The sequence below is a fragment of the Bombus affinis genome, chromosome 15, assembly GCF_024516045.1.
Source record: "Bombus affinis isolate iyBomAffi1 chromosome 15, iyBomAffi1.2, whole genome shotgun sequence".
NCBI classification, from domain to species: domain Eukaryota; kingdom Metazoa; phylum Arthropoda; class Insecta; order Hymenoptera; family Apidae; genus Bombus; species Bombus affinis.
The window spans coordinates 10378769-10402585 of NC_066358.1; the positions used below are offsets into that span (position 1 = coordinate 10378769).

The 23817-nt window shown below is 34.7% G+C and overlaps 2 protein-coding genes and 1 non-coding gene across 6 annotated transcripts in view; 2 read left to right on the plus strand and 1 right to left on the minus strand.

Moving 5' to 3' along the window:
• Positions 1-2968: 2968 nt before the first annotated feature.
• LOC126925170 (UPF0488 protein CG14286) lies at positions 2969-3837 on the plus strand. The gene is made up of 2 exons (XM_050740488.1): positions 2969-3173; positions 3308-3837. The coding sequence occupies exons 1-2, from the start codon at positions 3153-3155 to the stop codon at positions 3815-3817; spliced, it is 531 nt and encodes a 176-aa protein (XP_050596445.1). The 5' UTR covers positions 2969-3152; the 3' UTR covers positions 3818-3837.
• A 282-nt stretch (positions 3838-4119) lies between these two features.
• On the plus strand, positions 4120-4192 carry Trnar-acg (transfer RNA arginine (anticodon ACG)). Its single transcript has one exon. It is a non-coding gene; the product is annotated as a tRNA-Arg (tRNA).
• Positions 4193-4521: 329 nt separating this feature from the next.
• Positions 4522-23817, minus strand: part of LOC126925113 (ribosomal protein S6 kinase alpha-5-like) — a 54199-nt gene continuing 34903 nt past the window's right edge. For all 4 annotated transcript variants that reach the window (XM_050740370.1, XM_050740369.1, XM_050740368.1 and 1 more), the window contains 5 exons: positions 16366-16440; positions 14641-14859; positions 12603-12718; positions 11798-11998; positions 4522-11043 (listed from right to left, as the gene is read on the minus strand). In XM_050740370.1, coding sequence (XP_050596327.1) covers positions 9082-11043; positions 11798-11998; positions 12603-12718; positions 14641-14859; positions 16366-16440 — 2573 coding nt within the window. In that variant the 3' untranslated portion in view covers positions 4522-9081. The remainder of the gene's footprint in view (positions 11044-11797; positions 11999-12602; positions 12719-14640; positions 14860-16365; positions 16441-23817) is intronic.

Below are 23817 nucleotides of genomic sequence, written 5' to 3' on the forward strand. Positions count from 1 at the left end.
TCATTAAAAGAAAAACTAGGTTTGCGAAAATGATTAAAAAATTCAAAATAATCGTCGAGCTAACGAGGCACAGTGTCACTGTGTCAATTTTAACGTCAAAAAGTTGGTGCTGCTATTGTAACGGGACGAACTCGTTAATCCGATCGATTCGGAAGAAATCACGAATTCCACGTGGTTTACAGTATAACTTTTGCCTCAATAATTGAGAAGCTTAGTCCAAATGTTTCGAACTTCAAAAAGACTGATCCTTTAACTAGAGTTTCTACAAGAAATCACGTTTTCATCGTATTTCCCGATGGTCGATAATTTACCTACAGAAACTTCTAAGCGTTCTACGATATCGACCCAAGATAAATCTCGGTTAATTAGAAATAGACGATTTTCGTTATTGTATAAAAAACAATTAATCTGTAGAGAATCGGTGAACGTTACTTATGATATTACAAATTACAATCATTTCCGTTTTCCTTCTTCCTTCGACTTTTTTGTCGTTAGAAAGCATCTAGTTTTTTATTTTGTTTCATTTCTCTTCTTATGGTATCACTGATTCTTCAAAAAGATTTAGTATCTACCGAAGAAAATAATAAACTTAATTTTGTCTTTTAAAAATGCATGAACATGTGTTGAGAGTAACGTTGTAAGTTTTATTTGATAAATATAACATGATTGATTTGGTAAAAGAGTAATACGTTCAAAAAATCGCAACTTCCAAGATATTCGCAGAAATTAACTCTAAAAGTGAACTATTTAAAAATAATAAATATCGTTTACTAGAATAGAATAATTATCCAATAACATTATAGTATTTAACAAGGACAGCATCGCAGTTTAAGATCAGACTTTAGTCCTTGTTCTAGCAGTAAACAATACTATTAATCATATTGTAAAAAAAAAACAAAGTTTTCTTGCTAAATAACAGAGTGATTAATTATATTCTATTTCAAACTGTTTTCCTAATGATTGTGCCAATCTTTTTGTATCACTCTTCCAATAACTCAACAACATGTGCACTTACCTATTCCGTTGTATAAACCAAGAATACATTGTGTTGCGTACTTAGAAATGATTAATAAATCCAAGAAGTATAAACGAGAAGGAATTATTGGATCGTGGTCATAAATTGTTTTTGAATAATATACGTATCACAAAGTGCTTGTCAGATTTGCTATATCCATGATTCATGGCGGATATTTGAAAACATAGGGATTAAAGATAGAGTGCGTGACCGCGAGAGAGCTGAAAAAGAAATCTAGCAATAGAAAGAGAACGCTGAATAAGGACCTCTTATGTCCTTGTCTAATAACCTACGCACGGTCATACAGTAGGTATTTAAGTGTAATACCGATCAACAAACAGCGTCAACGTACAATACACAAGACGAGAACAACGACGAAAATAAAGGAAGCCTTTATGCAGCGTTCTCTTTCTATTCCTATATCGCATTCAATTACACATGGCCCGCATACTCTATTTTTATATCTCGATGGTTGAAAAGCATGTCGATATTACAGGTCGATATATATATATAATAAAGCTTCGTCTCTGTTTTCTAAATCGTACAAACTCGGGATAAGAAGTCATTGGTGTGTTGCAATGAAAATTTAAAGTTTATTATAAAGGAAGAAAGAGATATTATAGAGAGATGTAAAAAATTTTGAAAGTTGCACATTGCGGGACGAAATAATAAAATATCGCAAATAACTTCTAGAAATTTCTACTGGTAATGTCACTTCATAATATCTTTTATCATAAATACTGTTGTTTATAATTCTAATAATATTCAAATCGTGACTTTGATAAGTTAAAATTAACATAAATACGTATAACGACAATGTTCTTAATACAACTTTTAACAAATTTTATTACACATTTTTATTTATAACAATAGATGTTCATATTATTCTATATATCATACATATATATATATATATATAGTAATATTAATACTATCCATATTAATAATAGATATTTATATTTTATCCTGCAATGATACATAATAAATAAATAAGTCTACTTAGATCGTCAAATAACACGTTACTATCGATAAATAAAATTTGTTAAAATTTGGCGCGAAAATTTAAATTAAGCAAGCCTATTCTAGAGACACATTGTATATCTTTATATGTTAATGATCATAGAAGAGACGTAAATAAGATGAGCGGCAACAGAATATTGTCAATATTGATACCATAGACTTCGTTATCATACTGAAATAAGCGACTCGTTTAACGGTTCCGTTTGAATCTTAAGAATGTGATATTATTTATTGCGTAATTACTATTATATTAGTCATTATAAGCTCCAAAATAGTTAGCACCTTAGTCCAATATACGTGTCATGTTTGTTTCGTTTGTATAAGTCAATGTATTTTCAGTAATAATATTTTGATAATAGTAGGATACAGTCGTAATTCGTTTACATAAGAATATCACCTTTAATCTCTTTTAACTTAAATTAACTCTCATATTAAAGATCAAAATACCTACAAACTCGATGGAAATGATACAAAATATTAACATAAATTTTAATTATAGCAAGATTTTTTTAGGTTTTGTTGAACTTTAACTATTATTTAGTTGTGTTAAGCTTATTTACCAGATTTCTTAAAAATTAGTTATCTATGTATAATTTATTTCAAATCCACTATGAAATTTCTAAAAAAGGGAAAAAAAACTGAATATTTTAACAAGTGATCGACTCAAGTGTCATTTGAAAGCAATTTTCTAAATCTATTTCTTAAACTGTGTAATATAAATCTCACAACGAGTGAATACTCATTTGCATCTATTTAAAGCGATGACAAAAGTCTACAGTATTTATGTTTAAATCTTGTTTTTCGTATCATTCTATTTAACTAACTGCCTCTCAATCAAATAAAAAAGAATTTTTCGTTATATATCAAGTACCACTATATGCAAGAAATTTATTGAAATTCATAACTGAATTACCGTTTTTAAAAATAATACATACTCTTTATATAAAAATTAAATTTCGCGCCATGATGCAAATGCTTTACTAGTGATAATTTACTAAAACTTAGAGGAACGATGGCTAGCGACGTCAACACAGGAACTCTACCAGAAACTACATAACCAAAAATACTTCAGTAATTGAAACAAGATACTGAACTACTCCATTTTCAATAATAAAAAATGCCTCCAAAACCTAGAACGGTATATCAATTTGATCTTTGTTTTCCATTACTATATATTTCAAAAGAAAATATATGTTTTATTAATTCTAACCTAGACTAAATCATGACTAACAATAACAATAATCACTACTTTACAATAAACGCTAATTTCAGAATGCTAAGAAGCCGACAGCAAATAAAAAAAATGCAGAACCAAAACTGGCAGATTCAGCTAGCGTTGGTGCAGAAACTAATAGTGGTTTGAGCCAGGAAGCTGAAGATCAATTTGAAGTAGAATTATGCTGGTGTATTCAACAATTAGAAATGTGTTTGGGCACTGGAAAGCTTCCTGAGAGGCAGACACATGACTTAAATAAAAATATAAATATTCTAAAAAGTAATACTGCACCTCTGATAAGAAAGAGGCAAATAATGCGTAACACTTTAGGGAATTACAGAGAAAAAATGGCTTTGGACGAGCAAAAGTTTGGCAAAACAGCATCTTCTATTAAGTTTATATCTCCGCCCAGTGAGAATAGGAAATGTGTATTTGTAAGGAAGGCTGCTTCTGCATCTACGAAAGAAAAACAGGCTGTGACACATCCTTTGAACTTTAGTGAAAAATGTATCAATATTGACAACGTACAAAATGTATTTCGATTTAATTTTGAGGTTAAGGAATAAAATATGCATTTGTATATTTATTATTACTTTTATTATCACTATCCTTTTACAATTTTGATTTCTTATTACATACTGAATTGTTTATTTAAGCATTAAAAACATTAAGGTATTAAAAACAAAGATATCATAGCATTACAAATAATTTCGTTAGCCTAAGTTTTTTTATATAATCTATTTTAAATTGAAAATTAATTGAATTTCCTTTGTTATATTATAATTAAAGTTAAAGTAAGAATACGCATAAGAAAATGTTTTCATAAATGATGTTTATCTTACAAATAATAGAGATTGTTAGCAACTTGGGTCCTGTGGCGCAACGGATAACGCGTCTGACTACGGATCAGAAGATTCCAGGTTCGAATCCTGGCAGGATCGGTTGACTTTTTTTTCCATCAAAAAAATTTTTATTCAATTAAAGACACTACAAATAAAATATTATCGATTCAAATTTCAAAATTATAAAGCCAAAGGACTCAAGTATTTACAACACAAGATATAATTTAATTTTCTTAAAAAAATAAATAAAAATACAAGAACGCAGAAGTAAGAAAACTGTTCCAAGACTAAATATAATGAAATAAATAGTATCAAAATTTCCAAAAACCATTGAAATGAATGAAATAAAATAATATACTTGAAAACGCGTTTAACCGCGTTTATCTTCGCCGTAAAATCTGGGATATATGAAGCGAGTAAAAAATTCGTTATGTAAATAAATATTATGTTATGATATATTTAACAACCAGTAGTAACAAAGGTACCTTGTCTCTCTTACGTACTTATAATAGCAGAACAGCACTCTTTATCGTATAATAGAAGCTATAATTATATATAATATATGTATATAGGATGTCTGAAAAGTCTATCGCACAATTTTATCTATGGACAGGGGAAAAGTCCCGATCGAAACTACGAACAATAGAACACATGTCGCCGAAGAATACTCTCTCGGTCTTTCTCTCACGGAAAATCATAATATAATACATATACATAAAAAAAAAAAAAGAAAGAAACAAACTCTACTACGCGTGTACAAGCCGTCGTTCAAATGAAATAAAAATGCCACGAGTTGTTATTTCAAGGAACATCGTAACGTATACCTAACGAACGTGAACATATTGACATGGATGATTCGATCAATTTCGAATTACCAAAAATAATGTGCACTAGACTCTTTCGACGCCCTGTACAAATATACATATTTTTACAAATTTTCTGCTTTTTTTTATTTTTTATCTTCCTCACCTTCCATCTCTTTCTGTTAATTACTTTTAATAACATAACAGTGATATATGTATCTAGAAAAAATCAGTTTTTCTCCTCGACACGATTCAACTGATTGCAACTTATTAAGGACTCAATAATGACTCGTATGATCCCTAAATAGAAATATCCTCTTATTAAAGAAATATGATCTTCTAGAATATAGTCTTATATTAAATATATATAATATATATAATATTCTTTATATATCTATGCATTTCTTATTTAAATAATTCTTTCTTTCCCTCTTTTTCATCTTTATCTTCTTTTATTTATATGTTTAACGCCTGGAAAATCAGACACGATTCAGCAAAAATTTACACGCCTCACGATATTTCGAAAAGATTAAGTTTTTTCTATTCTTCTTTATATCTTTTGTTGATTTTTTTATGACTTTTCCTTGACTTTTTTTGGTCTTTGCAGAGCGATTTTACTTCGGTCGTCTTTGGTAGAAGCATGCGTTTCTCCATCCACGTGGAACGCTCTCATCCTTTACATAATCGATTTTTTTTTTCTTTTTCTTTTTAGAGAATTTATGTCCTTGGTTGTGTCTCTCTGTTCCCTGAGTCCGTGTACAACCATTTTCAGTCTTCACTATCCTTTCTTTTTCACCTATCTCGTTTCTTATTTTTATTTTTTATTATTATTTCTTTAACGTTGCACTTTTTCTTCACAGCAGTCAACACCCTTCTTCCCTCTTTCAGCTTACACACTAAGACGATACATCGTGACTCGCAGATCTGTTCGTATGTTTATCAAACTAGCCGCAAATTAAAGTTTACTCTCTACATTAAACTAATGGATGGAAGTTACTTAAAGAATTATACGTCATTTTTGGTATGGAAGATGCAGATGTAACAGGTTTGGAAGATATCGGGTTATAAATTTTAAAGTATAAAAGATAAAACTATAAATAGCAATATTAAAAAGTTGATCCCACGTCATAAAATGAATAAACAAAGTAAGCGGATCCCCTTACTATACGAGACTTTATGAGCTTCTAGACTAACTTTTGAAAACATCATCAAAACACAAATATACATTTTATTTTTAAAAAAGACTCTGATCTAGATGGGGTTCCCACGAATTTTCAAATTGAAACTTCTCAAAAAGGGAAAAATCATACGTAAAAACTGTATTATACATTTCATTTTTTAACGTAGAATCGTCTGTCCGGAGTTTTATTCTTATAGAATTAAATGTAAAAAGGTCTGGACTCGAACATATCCATGAGTCACCGCATAACCAATTGTAATTTGTAATAAAAACAGCGAAAACTAACAAACTATCGTCACGCGTGAAAGAATTAAATTTCTTTCGTGCCGCAATGATACTTATTCTAACCTCTTGCTACGACGAATCAACTAAAAGAACGAAACATTTATTTCTGTAAATTATGTGTAAAAAAAAAAAAAAAATACGTGTCATTCAGAAAATCTAAATAAATCTTTTATACAATAAATTTCTGAAGCAGCAAGAAGTTGAATCACACGAAACAGTATCGAAGACTACGAAAATAAATCTCAACTACCTTCAATTTCAACGTTTTCTAACAAAGTGCAATTCCCTCCAACTCGTCTATTTCATTACAAATAATTCGATGATCTATTCGTTAATATACCTTTCATAATACACACGATCATTTTATCATTAAGAAAGAAAAGGAAAAAATAATCAATGAACGCAATAATACGTAAAACACATTCGTACAAAACGAAGGAGTCGTAATGTAAACGATACATTGTACCATTAATCATTACGATACTCAATGACTTTGATCAACCCTATCTTTTAACATTCTACGTAGAATGTACACGGGTATATGATTTTGTGTGTGTACCACGTGTGTATAAGTATATATATATATATTTTTTTTTCTTCTTGTATATAATATTTTTCTTATAAAGATTCAAGGCTAAAAATTAATGTACAAGAATAGCATGTATCCGATATAATATATGCTAGTGTAAACAGAACCGTTTGCATTTGAGTCTGTGTGTATACTTTTTTTCATATATATATATATATATTATATATATAATTAATAGTAATAATCGACGCGTACAACACAATACGTTTACTTTTGCGTCGATACAATAAATAGAGAATACACGCGCCTCTATCATTCCTAACCTCTCATAACCTCCTTTTTCATACGAAATAAACGAAGATCCTTCTGTTTCTTCCCAAAGAAAATTGAAACGCGTGTACACCATATTCACACACGCCTTATAAATCGTCTGTTTGAGGCACATTTTCTATGCGTGATTTTCACGAATCGAATTTTTTTTTTTCTTTTTCTTTTTACATAAAGTCTTTACGCAAAGTCATTTTTCCTCTTTCTCTCTACGCCTTCCTCCGTTTTCCTCCTCCTATTCCCTTCTTTTGCCTTTTAATTTCCTCTAAGAAGGATCAGGGATAGAGCGAAGATTAAGAAAAGTCGACAAACACTTCGACGACTTTCTTGTTCTTTTTTTTTCATTTTGTTTCCATTTTTATACATGGTTGATCACAGACAACGCGAAGAAAGAAAATAAATCTACAGGGAATCGATCTCGAGAGACCGTTCCATCTTTCGTCGCGTTTTAAGCGAGAATCTTGCTTTTCTTGTATTCAGTGTTTTCTGTACAAATCGACGTTTCCCCGCGACGAGAACGTTTACGAATTAATTTATTATACAGAGCGTCCCACTGCAAAAAGACACACGCATCGGATGATACCCCGAAACCATTCAATTTTTCTAAATGAAATTTTATTCTATCCTGTATCGTTCGAACGCTACGTCTTGTTCCATAGGACACTCTGTATATACATACACAATATCGATGAGTTGATCAGATATTTGCCCATAGAAAATTGATAATGGTTGAAAAATTTAATACAAAAAGGATGATAATGCGTATAATCTATTACAAAATGGTTGACAAGAATAGAAAATATCTATTCGTTTGGTTTTGAAGCTCCTCTAATAGGATAAATAATAATATTGTAATCTAAGAACGACGAATACTCTTTTTTAGGTTAAGTTCCATCCACATTCAGAACGGCTTCAAAAGATGAGGAACACGTATTCGTTATTTTCTACTTAAAATACTATCTCTCGTAGTTTCGTTCGATGATACGTAACCCTAAGCATGGCATAAAATTAAACGTATCTACAATAATTTAAAAATTGCGATAAGGAACAGTGTCGTCTTGGGACACTCCATTTAGAATCTTGTACGAGTTCATCAAAGTACATTAAATACATTTAAGGTTTACTTCAAACCTTTCTTATACTCGACAAAATGAAATGTTACTTGCTTACAACAACGCTTAATTAACATTATCACGTTAACCTATTATCGAATTCTATATTATGTTACGGAAAGGAAATTCTAAGAATCTGGGTAATATTCTTTTCGTCGTTATTTCTTCTTTCGCGTAGATCGTACAATCTTAAGAATCTTAAAGAAATTTAACTATTTATAACGATATGATGAGAACTATTCTTTTTGAATCCTGGAAATTTTTAATCTTTGATTTATGTAGTGAACTTTTACAAAATACTACTTTGATACATAATTTATATTTTAAGAAAACAATGTATGAATCACTTTCATACGTTTTTCAATAATATTGCATTTATATAATTGCATTGCATTATTTCATTGGTCCTTATTGGGTTATACGATTTAATTCTATCGTTATGTATCATACAGTCTACATAATCTTAATATGTCAATTGACATTACCTAAAATGCTAAAGAATCAAAGAATAAAACTAAACCTTCTTTTAACATACCCTATGTTAATGATAAAAAACAAAATAGTCAAAATGTCGCAAAATGACGAACTCGTACAGGATTCAAATAGTTCACGGGTGAAGTCCCGGAAATAGGAATGACGCAATGCGTGTTGCCCGAGTCGATTCGAGCTTCGAAGGCAGATAACGACATCACATTACGTAAAATGCATACAATATACATAGGAGAGATACGAAGAAAAGGTGGCGTTAACTTTTATTCCACGATGACGGTGGTAAACCTCTTGGGTCGTTTTCCTGTCTTCTGTTTCCGACGGATCTCCCTGCAGTCCACGTGATTTGTCTCGCAAGACTCTATCGTAGATAAATCGTCTTCGTTTACGGTCTGCTCCTCTAGTTTCCTTTTCCTGGACCTGGTCACGGGGCCAGTCCCGTTGTAATACTCCTCTATATATCGCGCGTATCTTTTATGCCTTCTCGACACGGTCCCCTCATCTTCGTCTCGTTTACGTCTTTTAGATGACTCCTGTTGCATGATCCTTGGCGAATTCGAATCGGAGGAAGAAGACAAAGAGCTGAGATATTCATTTACTTTGTCTTCGCCAAAATCGAAGGCGCTTGGTTGCGCTGGTGAGGCGGAAGTCGCTAGGTTAGTTGCGGTGCTGGGTGGTCGAACAAGCTGTACAGACTGGCTGGAGGAAGTGGTAGAGGCAGATGACGATACGGAACTAGAAGTAGAACGCTTGTGCAATTTCCGGCGCTGGGCAAGCCTGGCACCGTCTACTTCCCGTAATCGGAATCCTTCTGGCTTCTCCGATAGCGTATTCGAATTGTCTGTAGTGGTTCGATCGACCGAACTGGCCACTTCGGACGAACTAGATTCGTTTAGCCAAGGATGATTTACCAGGTCACTAGCTGTCAGTCTTTTGCTCGGGTCAACGGTCAACAAGCCTTTGACGACCTGTTTGGTAAGGTCAGACAGGTGACTCCAGGATTCGCTATCGAAATCGATCTCACCTGCCCTGATTCGGGTGGCCAAGTCTGGGGAATTTGTCCCAAATGGCGGGTTTCCAGACAGTAGGGAGTACAATATAGCACCCAGACTCCAAAGATCACAGCTCTGGTCATAGCCTTGGTTGCCTATCACTTCCGGAGCTGCATATGGAAGAGTGAAACAGGGAGTATGTAGAGGCTCACAGCCACGTTTTATCCTGGCGAAACCAAAGTCTACTATCTTCACTGGTGAATCTTCGCTCTGATCAACGAATACTATATTCTCTGGCTTGAGATCTCGATGGACCACGCCTTTCGAATGCATAAAAAGGACCGCAGAGGCGAGTTGCCGCATTATTTTACTAGCCTGCTGCTCGCTAAATGGCCTTGGTCTGCTCAATAGCTCTCCTCCAGACAACAATTCCATTACCAAATACATATGCGTTTTGTCCTCATGGACGTCGATTAATTCGACTATATTTGGGTGTCCCTGACAGGTTCTCAGCAAATTGACCTCTCCTGCACAGTCGAGTCTGCGACTGACAATCTTCACAGCGTACTCTTCCAACGTTTTCTTATGTCTGCACTTATGACAGACCGAGTAACTACCATCTCCTAAGGCCTCCTCCAGAGGGTTTAATTCGTAGGCCTGTAAGAACGGGGACTCCTCGAATCTCAGCGCGTTCGACGCTGAAGGTATTTCAGACTCTGTACTAGCTGTCGTGGCTTCTTTAATAATGTCTTTACTAACTACATTGTCTCCAACCGGTACAGATGGCGCCACGTAAGAGTAACCTCTAAAAATTTTGTCATAATTGGGCGGAACCACGGCCGGACTGTCGGTTGCGATCATTTTTGTGAATTCGTCCGAAAAATTGCTGGTGTCCAGCTCGTGAGTAATTGTAGGAACGAAAGGCGGAGTGATTTCGCGTCTTTCTAGAGCTTCCCAGCTAAATGGTGGTGGGGCTTCCTTGAAGAAAGTATGTTCTTTTAGTTCTTTGGCGTCTCCCGGACCTCCGCCGAGTCGTTGTCGCGGATCTTTCACGAGAAGACGTAGGATAAAATCTCGAATCGTAGCACCCATGTGGCCCGGCATCGGTGGTTCTGTTTTTAATATTCGACGCGAAATGTCTTGCTGCGTGTTCTTCTCGCCTTCGACCGTAAAAGGCGACGCACCGGTCAACAGCTCGTACGTTAGTACGCCTACGCTCCACCAGTCCACCGCCTGCAAATTGACCATCGATAGATATTTAGAATAGAAAATTCTTTGAACAGATTGTTCTTAGAACTTTAGAACCGAAGGGGCTACTACAGTAAGAAGGCAGCACTGCTTCCTAGTAATTTGACCGACCCAATAAAAACTAACTCGACATCGATCAAAATCAAATCACTTTCTCAAACGTTCTATAAATTCAAAGCTAATATCCGTAGTAACAAATTTCTGCACTTTTAAATACCTCTTCCAATAAGTATAATCGTTTAATTTTTAAATATACAAGATTTTCTAGATTTTATTTCTCTTATCCATTATTCCTGTATATATTATACTATCTTTATATTTTTTAATTAATCTAATTGTATTATCTTTCTCACTGTGTGCTTATACGACGCGATCTTCGCATTTTCTGATTATTATAATCATATGATTCTTCTCACGATATTTACAAGATACGTAAATTCTACTTTATTCTTTGCCAGCAGAGAATGCAACATTTACAAATGATTCATTCTTGAAACATTTTATACAAAATAAGTATATCAAAATAGGAACTTCCGAGTGACGATTTTCTCATTCTCCAACAATTCGATTCCATCAAATTTAACATTTCTCTTTTTTTTCTTTTTTTTTTGTCAAGTAACCAGTGAAGAAAGAATAACGAATCGATAAAAATGTATCTGACAGGCGGGGAGTACGGGCGCGATAACGAAGTTCCAGGAACGAAGGGAACAAATCGTGACGTAAATTCATCCTGACTTACAATGTCGTGTCCCGCTGAGCCCCCTCGTACCACTTCCGGTGCCATGTACTCGATAGTTCCGCAAAAGGAGTAAGCACGGGCGTTGTTGTCCCTTTCGTGCGGCAGGAACTCTTTGCTCAGTCCGAAATCTGTTAACACGATATGACCTTCTCTGTCCAACAGAATGTTCTCTAGCTTAATGTCCCTGTAAATTATACCCAGCTGCAACAGAAAAGGCAACATTGTATGTTCCATCGATCAGGTTGTACGATAAGAATGGAATATTTTAATAATTTACCATGTAACGCGCAAATATTCGCAATAATATGGGACTGCAAAATTCGAGACTACGTTCGTTTTTCCTTTTCGTGTAATCTCGCGGGTCACGGTTGAAGCAGATATCACGTACGCAAATAAGTTTAGTATAAATGAAATTAGAAGCGCGATATAACTAGGAATAGCTTAGATATGGATAGATTAAAAATTCAATCGCTTTTAGTTCAATCGTCAAGCTATAAGAGATACGAGAAACGTATTTAATTGCTTTGTTTCTTTCGATCGACTTTAAGACGAAGCTTAAAATAAAACGTTCGTTTAAATTTTTCGATTGGAAAATTGATCCGAAATGAAATTTCAAATAAAATCACGCGTGCTTCTATTCGATTCTTATATCGCATTTTAAACGCCTTGATTTCCGACAAGCGTGGCAAGTCTCGTCCATACATCAAGTTTTAAAAGAAAAGATCTTTAAATAGACAAATTGCCTTAAATCGATTATTTCGAGTAGCGTAAGTTTTCCAATGCGCTGGAGAAGAACGATGCTTACCTTGTGTAGATGTTCCAGCGCCAAAATAACTTCACCGATATAGATTCGTACTTCGTCCTCGGTGAAATGTTCTCGCTGATAGAGATGCGTAAACAACTCTCCACCGCTTACGTAATCTGTAAAAATTCGAAATTTTTATCGTTCAACAAATTAGACAACACGCCTGAGAACACGATCTTCGACTCGACCGAATCTCTTTCTGAAATATTTATTTTCGTCGATCGTCATCGGTGAATTCTTTCGAATCAAAAGATATCGCGAACGTTGAAGGGATTGAAAGGAATAGAAAAAATAGAGAAAGGTAATTGCCTGCAGAAGCAGCGAAACGTTTAACGATATTTTCTCTATTTATCTTCCGTAGCACTCGTCAACGAGATATTGGGCTGTAACGCTGTAAGGCATGAAATATTCATTGATAAAGCTGCCGCATACGAGATTTGGAATTCAATCGTGTTCTCCTGGCGAATAGAAAATGTCTGATACTATTTTTGGATATTTTGATAACTAGCGATAGTTCTCTTTCGTCGATTGTCTTCCTCTCTCTCTCTTTAACAAAACGGATCACCGAAGAAATACTTTGCGGAAGAAAATTAATACCAATTCGCGTGTTCAAATTTCACTTTTTAGCTGTTTTAGATTTTTAAGAAACGCGCAAACCCGAGAAATATTTTCAAATGTTATATCGCAGAATCGTTCTTTAAATTAAACGTTTCAAACTTTTTAAAGTAAAACTGAGAATTTGTTTGAAGACGTAAGTAAATATTCTAAAAAGTTTTATATCGTGTTTTTATACTAGAATTTATCGTTACTTCCGATAAAATATCCGCAGTATTCTACAATTATTTGGAAATCTGAACAAAAAATCTATACAAAAAATATACCGAAAACAATTTCTTCGGGAAAGTTTGCGTTTTAAATATTAATTGCAATATGAATAATTTATTTTCAATATCGGGGCTTCGCGAAACAGTCCATATTTCAAAATCGACATAAACGTTTAAATATTATCGTTAATGAATTTCCATGCATGTAAATTGGAATAAAACGACAAGTGACTCGTGGAAACGTTACAGTAGCGTACGACCTACATATTGCGAAACAAAAATAATTCGTACATTGTGATGTCATCTAAAGAAAAATAATTGAGGAGAAGACGAAATCATCGAGTGATTACACGTTTCTACGAGGGAGGAAGTTTGCACAATGTTGCACGGACGACTCGACGATGATGTCAGGACGGCATCTAAAAACCTTCCCAACCGTCCGTTCTTTCGCTTTCTTAGGTACTTTTTTCGGTATGGCATACTCGCGACTGTAACGCGTACATAAAGAATAAAAAGACGCGTATAAAAATATTTTACGTAAAGCATAGTCGTGGAAACTTTAAAAATCTTTCGTGTCTGATCCGTTGTTGAAGCTAAAAAGGTTTATTAATTTTTTCGATAAACTAACCGTTTCCTATCCTCTTAGAAGCAAATATTTTCTTATATACTTTAACATCGCTAATTACTCATTTTTTACATCAAAAGTGCACTTTAAATTGACTCAAGTTATGTACGTTAAAACGCGTTCTTCTCTTTCCAATCTTCCAAATATTTGCTGCTGTTAACAAGTTGTACTTAAAATTGTTTACTTAGCGTATAGCGCACTTCCTTTTACGAGTTAATTGTAATTATCACTGTATAACTACGCTCATTACCAAGCGGCTATATATTTTTGTCGAGACTGGAAAAATTTATCAAAACGAAATACCGTATAGGGCTTTCTGCGCCACGACCGCCAAATAAGCGAGCTATTTTATTGTTATCTCAAGAGGAATAGATATTTTGCTATAGAGCGATATATCGCAGGCACGTGTTTTATTTTAGACGAAAATAGTGGCTTTACAAAGATTAGAAAAGCTATCAAACGATTATTCGAAGTAGCGATCGCGAACTACGCGAAAGACGCGAACTTTCCCTATTCGTGTCTTTCCCGTTGTAACTATATCTCCGGCGAATATTTCTTCGATAATTTTCAAGAAAAATAATGTATTTACCCAAAATAAGATGCAGCTTTGCGTCCGTTTGAAAGGCGTAATGCAGCGTAACCAGAAAAGGGCTGTCCCGAACGGCTTCCAGAACTTGTCGCTCGGTCTTCGTATGCTCGGTCGTTTTCTTCTTCTGTATGATCGACGCTTTCTTCAGGACTTTCATGGCGTAGAGTCGGCCGGTATCGGCGCCCGTTCTCTTACGCACCAGGAACACTTTTCCGTAAGCTGCGCAAAATGTTTTCGTTTTTGTCTCTTTCTATCAGGACCTAATTCGCTAGCTATGCCACGATTATTCGCATTGTACGTAAGAACGTGTTTTTATTTCTCGTTAACTGTCAAACGTTCTTTAAATGAGAAACACGTTTGTCGATAGAACAATTACGAATCTCGTCTGGATTATTAATCGAACGAACATTTCGCGCTGAGATTTGCTTCGATATCGTCGTTTTTTCTCTTTCTCCTTTTTAACTTCGGCGGTTCGTATTGTCACAAAATTTCAGTGGACTTGGTGTATCTTTGGTTCGGATACACGGCGTGTCGATAAGCTGTTGGTGTGAGAGAAAAAAGAGATTGAATTTGAACTTTTAGATTTTTTAGATTGACGAGTGAGATTGGTTTATCGAGTGGTTTGCACCGATACATATTTCGGACATGGAAGTTTGTGAATAGCGGAAAGATGGAAACGGCGAAGCTTTGACCAATATTTTTGGACGTTTTTGGACTGAAAGCTATAAATAGAAACGATCTTCGAAAATTTATGGAACCTGGAAAATTATAGAAATTTATTTTATTATCCGAATTTTATAAAATTCTAAGCACAGGCTTGTAATAAACAGCGAAACGATAAACTTATAAAAATAGCGAAGTTTGATTAAAACCGCGTAGATGATTTCCAATATCAGCAATTAAATACAAACGATCTTTAACGTGGTCGTAAATGATGAAACTTTGATCGGGGCTGTACAAGATGTTTCAATAACGAGGATTTTTTAATTCGAAATGGACAATCGGTCTGCTCGTTAAGTTCTTTAAACTATCGACTATTATTAAATTATTTAAACTCCGTACTATTCGTATTTGCTAATCCGAATGCAAACGCGGAAAGAAAAAAGCAAAGAAAACGATTTTTCTCCATCGTAATTCAATTCGCATGCTTTTACAACGAATACGGCTCACTACGCGTCGATTCGACTTACGCGAAGTATTTTTGAAAACTTTGAATTGCACCGGAAACGAGATATTAGCATCTCTTATCGCGTATTCCTTTATCGGGTAATAATGTAAACATTTATCGAAACATCCTGTACAATCCCGCGTCTATTCTTCGTAACGAAACTGCCGTAATTTTCACAATTCACCAACGCCTTATCGATTTTTGCATTCCTCGTGTATCTTCCGCCCCTGAATCGGCCAATTTATACAAAGCCCATACGTCGAAGAAAAAAGGAAAAGAAAAGAAAATTCACGCGGAATCGATCGAAACGGTGCTTAAAACTCGTTCTATTTCGCGTGAATCGGCGGATAATAAACGTTCGATGCGTGCGTTTATCGCGCTCCGAAGGGAAAATCGCCCGATAGTCGCGTCGCCAAGACGCGAGACGACCGCAATTAAAAATCAACCGGTTACGAACGCTAAAATGGTTGGAGCGCGAAAAGCTACGGGGGAAAGGGACCGGTTGTACGTCCTACCGCGGACTTTAATCGCTACCATAAAGGATTTCGTTCACGTACCTCCGGTTCCAAGGACCTTCAACAGATCGAAGTGCGTCATGTCTACCCTCTGGTCTCCGCTGTCTGCCAGGTTTACTGTAACCAACAAAAATAGTCGCTAAAAAAAAAGTGTTTAACAAAACTTGTCATAAAAATTAGCTTTCTTTTTCTCTTTTTTTTTTTTTTTTTTTGTTATTGCTTCTTAATGTAACGTCAAGGAACGACGAAGGATAGGAACGTTAGTATACGCGAAAGAGGAAACGGTAGAAGCGACACGTAGGTTGAGAATGGAAAGTGGGGTCGTTCGAATTTAACGGTATCGTAGATTGTATTGTGAATTACGCGAAGTTACGAGAGGTGAACAACATTTGAAAATTTGTACTTCTATTTGAATAATTTGATATATCGTTCAAATGTTTCGCGTTTAAAGTATACGTACCGCATATTGGCAATTTTGTTGAATTCATACATTTTGTAATTTCGTGGAATTACACATCTTAACTTTTCTGAATTACATTTGCAACTTTGTCGAATATATTCTAGAATAAAATAAATCAAGAATATGTACGAATATACGTATACAGAAGCGAGTATCGGTTACCACTATAGTAATATAAATTGCATTGAAAAATTGATTTATAATTACATCGAAATGTCGAATATTTTATACAGGTGATAATATTTTATTATATTACGAAGTAATATACTATACAACATTTACCGCCACGCTATACATTCGCACACAGATACACCCTGATTATTAAGAAAGAATTAAATACTATAACATAGCACTATAAAATAGCACTATAAAGTAGCAAAATAATATAGCGTAAGAAACTAAGAATAAGATCGTAATAACCAGCTTGCAACAAGCTGTGAGCCTAAAAGAAAAGTATAAATTATTATTATAGTATCATACAATATTACGTAACATTTTGTTATTCCTCTCAAGTTGACATTATCGAAACTTGGACTTTCTGATGTAACGTATTTATAACGATGATTTTTAACGATTAATCTTCTGTAGTTTTTATCAAATTCTTAATATCTCCATTTTCTCAAAAAATAAAACTAGCAACAAAGAATTTATCTCAAATTTTCAATCGATGCTTACAGACATTGGTCAAAGAAACACTGTATTGTACGAACGGAATTTCGATGGTATAATGACGATTTTTTAATTGTTTTCTATCGATTTCAGAAAACGGACAGCTACTTTCATCGAGTCTCGGTTATCGAAATACTGTTAACTGGACTTTCTATTTGAATGCCTCGAATCGGACTTTCGATCGTCTGAACTTTCATTCCTCGTACTTTCGAATAATCGATCGACTATCTCGATATCGATAAATAAGCATGGCTTTCCGCCTATTTAATTTTAGATTACAAATAATAATCGCGTAGACACTTTTGCGTCGACGAAAGATATGGCTGTTATTACGATAATCCTGCGGATCTCGAACGTAATAACTAAAAAATCAATTTTTCTTAGATCTAACTTGTTATAAGCTGAGTGTGAATTACACGTTTCACCATCTAATAAAAGTCAGGCTAAATTTGATTATCGTCAACGAACAGTTCTCGTAGAAAATACTGTACGTGCTAAAATTGGAAAATTTCGACTTTTTATTGGAAAATGTTGCACATACCAATGAGAATACTGTAGTATAGAATTCAAATGCAATTTCTTTTTCCAAATAGTTATTGATAACGCTAGAAAATACATGGGTTTAAGTGTCACAAAGTCGCCTCTATAGAAAAAAGATATAAATGCCAATAAACATTAGTTAATTGTTTCTCGGCTTTTGCCTATGTCGTCTGTGTAAATGAATGAACAACCACCGAGTTTCTTTTCCGAAGAGAAAGAGACGACACATGCGCTTTTCTTTTTCATGAATTTAAACTACATCGACCCATAAGGTTTCTTTTTCTCCCGGAGAACTTGCTTCTTGGCACCTACAGTGTTTTCTACAAGCGCTCTTGTACTAAGATCGAAAGAATGAAAAATGTATGTAATTTAAAAAAAGAAAAAAAAATATATATATATATATATATATATATATATATGCGCGGCACGCTCAGTTGTAACGATATAAATATTTCGTAAAAATCTGATTTAGACGGGCGAAATCCGCCAGATATAAACTCATGAATCCAGTTTCAACGACATTATCTAAATTACGATCTCTGGTCGCGGTATAAGGGTCCCAGACGAGGTACAAAGGCGCCAGAAAATAATAGAAATAATAATTCAAGGTTCGTGAATTGTTTTTAGCGATTTTCTAAAGAATATATTTTCTAAAGAAAATTTGCAAATAAAAGCGAGTCCCCATTTCTCACCCGATTAGTCCGATATTCGTCTGTTTCTCCCTCGTTCCTCTAATTTGAAAACGAGCATTTTCTTTGGAATATCGATCGCAATCTATGAAATAAACGTTACACGAAACTTGAAAATGCCGCAGAATACAAGATAATAAAGATAATAATTCCCATAATTGGAAAAAATGTAGATTTCTTAGACTTTCGCGATTATTCGCGTATGCGATCGCAGGATTGGTACAAAATATCTTTTGGCTAATGTACATCATTGTAGGAAAATAAACGATCGCTCGCTCGATAAATATTGTCCAAACTAAGCTGAAACATATTGTGTATATTATATAATAAATGTGAAATAAGATGATATCAGATAACTATGCTTGTCTGAAAGTTTGTGAAAGAGAAAGGATATAGAATAAAGTTCTCGTATATTGCATTGTCAGTTAAATAAATTACATTATTCTCGCTGCTGTGTACATTTCAAGATTAATTTCGAATTTGACGCAATTGTGACAGTCGTGTCTCGCTGCAACGCTAATGTAACTTCGATGTAACACACACACACGCACATAATATGAACATAAGTGTTAAAGCTCTTCATACGCAATATGATTTCGTGATCAGGTGTATGAAAATTTAATATCATTTTAATATTCCAAATGGTATTCTCAAGTAAATTGTTCCTCGTGCAAACACGAAGCAACTCGATAAAGTTTAGATTCCGGTTACTTTATCAAAATTTTATTAAAGCAACATTTGCACTACCTTATCTCCGGCTAATGAGATTCTCTCGATTGCTTCATTTCCTAGAAAGCACTTCGTTCGATGAAAGTGATCGGTGGTCTTTGCCCGTGTAAAGAAACACGAGGTTAAAAATAAAACGTTAGCGTCGATTAGAATTAGATATCATGGGAGAACAGTCATCTGCGAACGATTCGATTCGAAATGGGTTCGCGCCTTATCCAATAAAATATGTTTAACAAAGCGATTACGACAGAATCTCGGTCTAAGGCTACGATAATTTCACAAGGTTTTCGAAAGAAGAAAGAAAGTACGAAAGTGTCGAAACCGACAAAATCGAACGTTTCTTACGTGTAAGATTTTTGTCACGATAGTATACAATATTTAATATTTAATATTCGATATGGTATTGTGAAATCTGGCTATTTTTGTAAAGTTGGCATACCATTCAAAGTCGAAAGGCAAAAATTAAATAAATAAGGAAAGAGAGAAGAAACATCCAATGTTTGTGATAGTAGGAAAAAATTTGAGTTCGAAGAACGAAATTTATTACAAAATCAAGGATCTCTCTCTCTGCGATTTAATGCGGCGTTTAAAATAGTCTTTTACAGTGTCTAGTCGGATTACGGATTCAAAGATCTTCGTCGAATAAAAATACGTCATTTTAGAAATCCTAATTTCGTCAAAGTCCATTCTATTATTTAATCCAACAAATTTTCACAACTGTTTCCTAAATTGAACGCAATATCGTGATAAAGAAAACGAGAGAAGGGAAAAAGACGTCCGCGCTGGCCTAGCGTTTCGTAACGGAACTAACGCATTTCATCGATTTACGCAGTAGAAAATGTGAATCAATTAGAGCAGAAAGTTAATCGTAGAAGTCAATGAAACTCGTGCCTTTCCAATTATCGGAATTACTATTTCGGCCATTCTCTGCCGTCTGTCAGATTCGTTGATCTTACTCAAACCGGATTCCTGAATGTTGTTGTTCGTTTGATCTTCATGAAATCGAACTCTTATCGACCTGTGACAAGCAATTTTTCTATCGACCGTTTACAGTAGGAACATACGTTTTTTACGTTTTTGTAAAGAAGATACGATCCAATGAAATTGAAGATTTATCAAAGACCAATAAATTTATAGATCGATCGGTTAATGGCCCGTTAAAGTATTTTCTCGTACGTAATAATTGAAGGTGGACGGAAAGAATTACTAATTACGCTTTAACAACAATTCGCGGAAAAGGTTATTAAGTATTTATATATCCAAGCATATTTTTTCCTCGTTGTACGATCAATGCAAATTTCAGTTACCACGTAAACACAGTTATTATTGTTCGAGGTGAACGACGGCAAAAATTTGTACGCGAATGTTCGAAAAAGCTCGAATTAGCCGCGTTTCCATCGAGGTAGAACGCGGGACGCGAATTACCAATATACAGTCAAGGCGCGATAATTAAACGAATCGTTGTATATTTTTAAAGCTAGACGCGAATTAAAGATACGCAAAAATGGAGAAACTTTGGATATTTCGAAACCGTTTAATCGAAAATTGCTTTGACAAGAAAAGGAAGACAAGTGTGGAGCGATGATTTTGATTTCACGAGTTTGGCATCTGTATCTACGCTCTGATTGTCATTTTAAGAAAGCCAGACAAGGTCGACGAAGGTGATTGCAAAACGACGCTTGCCACGGTTCCCGAGTTCGGTTATCGAATCGGCTCGACTACGATCTCGGCCTTGCATGCGAAACGAGAAAAAGCCGAAACGGCAGACTTTCTTCTATCTAACGTCTTTTTCGCTTGCTTCTTTTCTCGTCATGTTCATCGACATTGACCAACTTCTTTTTTTAGTCGATGTTCTTGCAAACATGTTTAACCGACGCTTTAATAGAAACATTCTTGGAAATGAATTTGTTGAATTTAAATTTAATTTAAGATTTGTCGGAATTATTAGTCCTCTTTAACGCAAATACTTTAAATCGCTCGAAAATGTCGACTTTAACGTTCCATCGAAGAAACTATGACTCGTATTCTCGTCGTTCGCAACTCTAAAATCAACCAGTATGATATTATATACGTATAAAAATATACGTACAGTATCAATGTCCAATTCTTGGCTTTGAGGCCGAATAAACATATATAAACACACATAACGATAAATAGTATTACATAATACCGAAGAAATCGCGGTGAGAAGTGTATTTAAAAAAGGCATAATTTAACAAGATATAAAAAGAAGAAAAAAGCCTGTGCGAAGAATCGTTCAGACAGTGGAAAACGCATCTTTGCGAATCTACAAAGTTTCTATGACAAATTGCGACACGCGTATAATCGTCAGAATCGCTCCGATAGTTTTGTTCAAGAAGAATTTCAAAAACACGAATTAACGCGTCGATCTGCGCCTAGCGATATCGTATCGGCCGTACATCGACTCGATTTCCTCCGGCAGAAGCACTTGTTACTCGCAAGTAAAGCAGTTTGTAGTAAAACGATCTGCAGTGGAAACACTCTGATTCGAAGGGAGCAAGACGCAGAGATTTGTCATTCGTCTCGGTGTGGCCGGATCGTGAAATATAGTGCGCACGGTGGTCCGTACAAGATGTGGTGTGCAAAGTTGTACGCACCTGCGGCGCGGCTAATATCGGCAGGTGTGCGGGTAGGCATGTACACAAGCGTACGTAAATACTGGTCCGCTAGAATGCAGCTGTGTGTTTTTAAAAACGAGTCCGCGAAAGGACGAACACACGCGGAGCAAAGCGCAAGCCCGGAAGCGTTAGATCGGTGTTCCGTTTAAATTACTTCGAATCATGGCCGATCTCGAACGAACCGTGACTCGGTTCCAATCGAACCGTGAAATATGAAACAGCCTATTGGTACCGCCGCCTTTCCTTCGGCTCACCATGGATAAACCGTTTCTGCCATGTCGCTACACCTTTCCTCTCCTCTTTTTTCTTAATTGATGTTTTTCATTTGCCCGTGATTCGCGTTACCTAGGTCGGTTCGTTATCTACATTTCATTGAACACTTCTATCGATCGAATTTCACGTTCGTGACTGTGATTTGTTTGTGCGAGTGAGAGTTAAAAGTATCAGAGCGAAAGCGAAGAAAATTTGAAACGAACTTTTCTTTCGCTATCCATAACCTGAAAACTAAGCTACGCCAGACACGTATTTATACGACGTTTTTTTTTCTTTTTTCATTGTTTTCGCGTGTAGATCTACATTGTGAAGCAGTGATATGCATTTATAAATAGCTCTGTATGATATAATGCTGGGAAAACGGTTAAAGTAAGAAAATATACATAGATATAGAGATAATAAAAATGAATATGTGCAAAGGTCAAAGAGACATGAAAAATGATCCTCTATTTGTTTTGAGCCGCGTGTGATGGTGAAATAACAAGAAAATGAAATATGAACGTTTTTCTCATTCGTGTAATTATTAACGTAATTTTGTCATATTACAAATTACATACAAGCGTTGAAAGGTTAAGTATTCTCTTTTTCTTTAAACCTCTCGCTTTGTAACATTTACTCACACTTATTAGGTTGTCCGAAAAGTTTCTTTCGTTTTACGAGGAAATGATAGATGCACGGCATTTTTCCTTTTATATTATTTTATCGAATCGTATATGACCCACTTTGTTCTATTACTACAAAATGGATCGTACGTAACCCAATAAAATAATATAAAACAAAACATGTTGCGCACCTACTAATTCCGTATAAAAAGAAAGAAACTTTTGCGACATCCTAATACGAGAGAATTTAGTTTCAAGTCTAACTTCGATCTCAATTTTTCAAATTAAATATTCATTGGCAAGTAGAAGAATACTATGGAATTATATACTTTAACGTTATGCCACGTGGCACGATGTTAAATTACCGAACAGCTACTAATTATTTAAACACCTATTAAAGAAATCATTGGGTAATGAGTTAATAAGTTTTAACGTCGTCGCTATATACTTTTAACATATAAATGCACGAACATTGATCTCCTTAAGAAGAATATTTTTCAGTATCTACTTATCATTGTCGAGTTTTTCTTTCGTTTTTTCATTTACTTCATCAAATATAAAACGAGACCCGATAGCTATACAGCAAAGTATCGTGAAGTAGAATATTATTAACGTAATAATTATCAACGCTTAGTAGGAATTTCAAGAAACATGAGTTACAGTAGGAGAGAACAATAATTGTTGTAAAATAAAAAGATCCACGATTAAGATTAGATTAAATGTCATAAAAAGAAGAGAAAGTTTCGTGTTTCTAAAGAATCTTCGAATATCACAGAACGAATTAAATAATTGATCGAAAACGATCTTCCATGGCCATGAACAACCTTGATTATTATAAAAAAAGAGACAGGAAGATCAAAGAAGACAATAACATAGGACTGCGCTTTAAGAAA

What these genes read in the sequence shown, in the direction of transcription:
- LOC126925170 (XM_050740488.1), top strand. Translation starts at nt 3,153, where the DNA reads ATGCCTCCAAAACCTAGAACG. An exon ending in TGCCTCCAAAACCTAGAACG is followed by an intron (nt 3,174 to 3,307) that starts GTATATCAATTT and finishes CGCTAATTTCAG; the next exon opens with AATGCTAAGAAGCCGACAGC.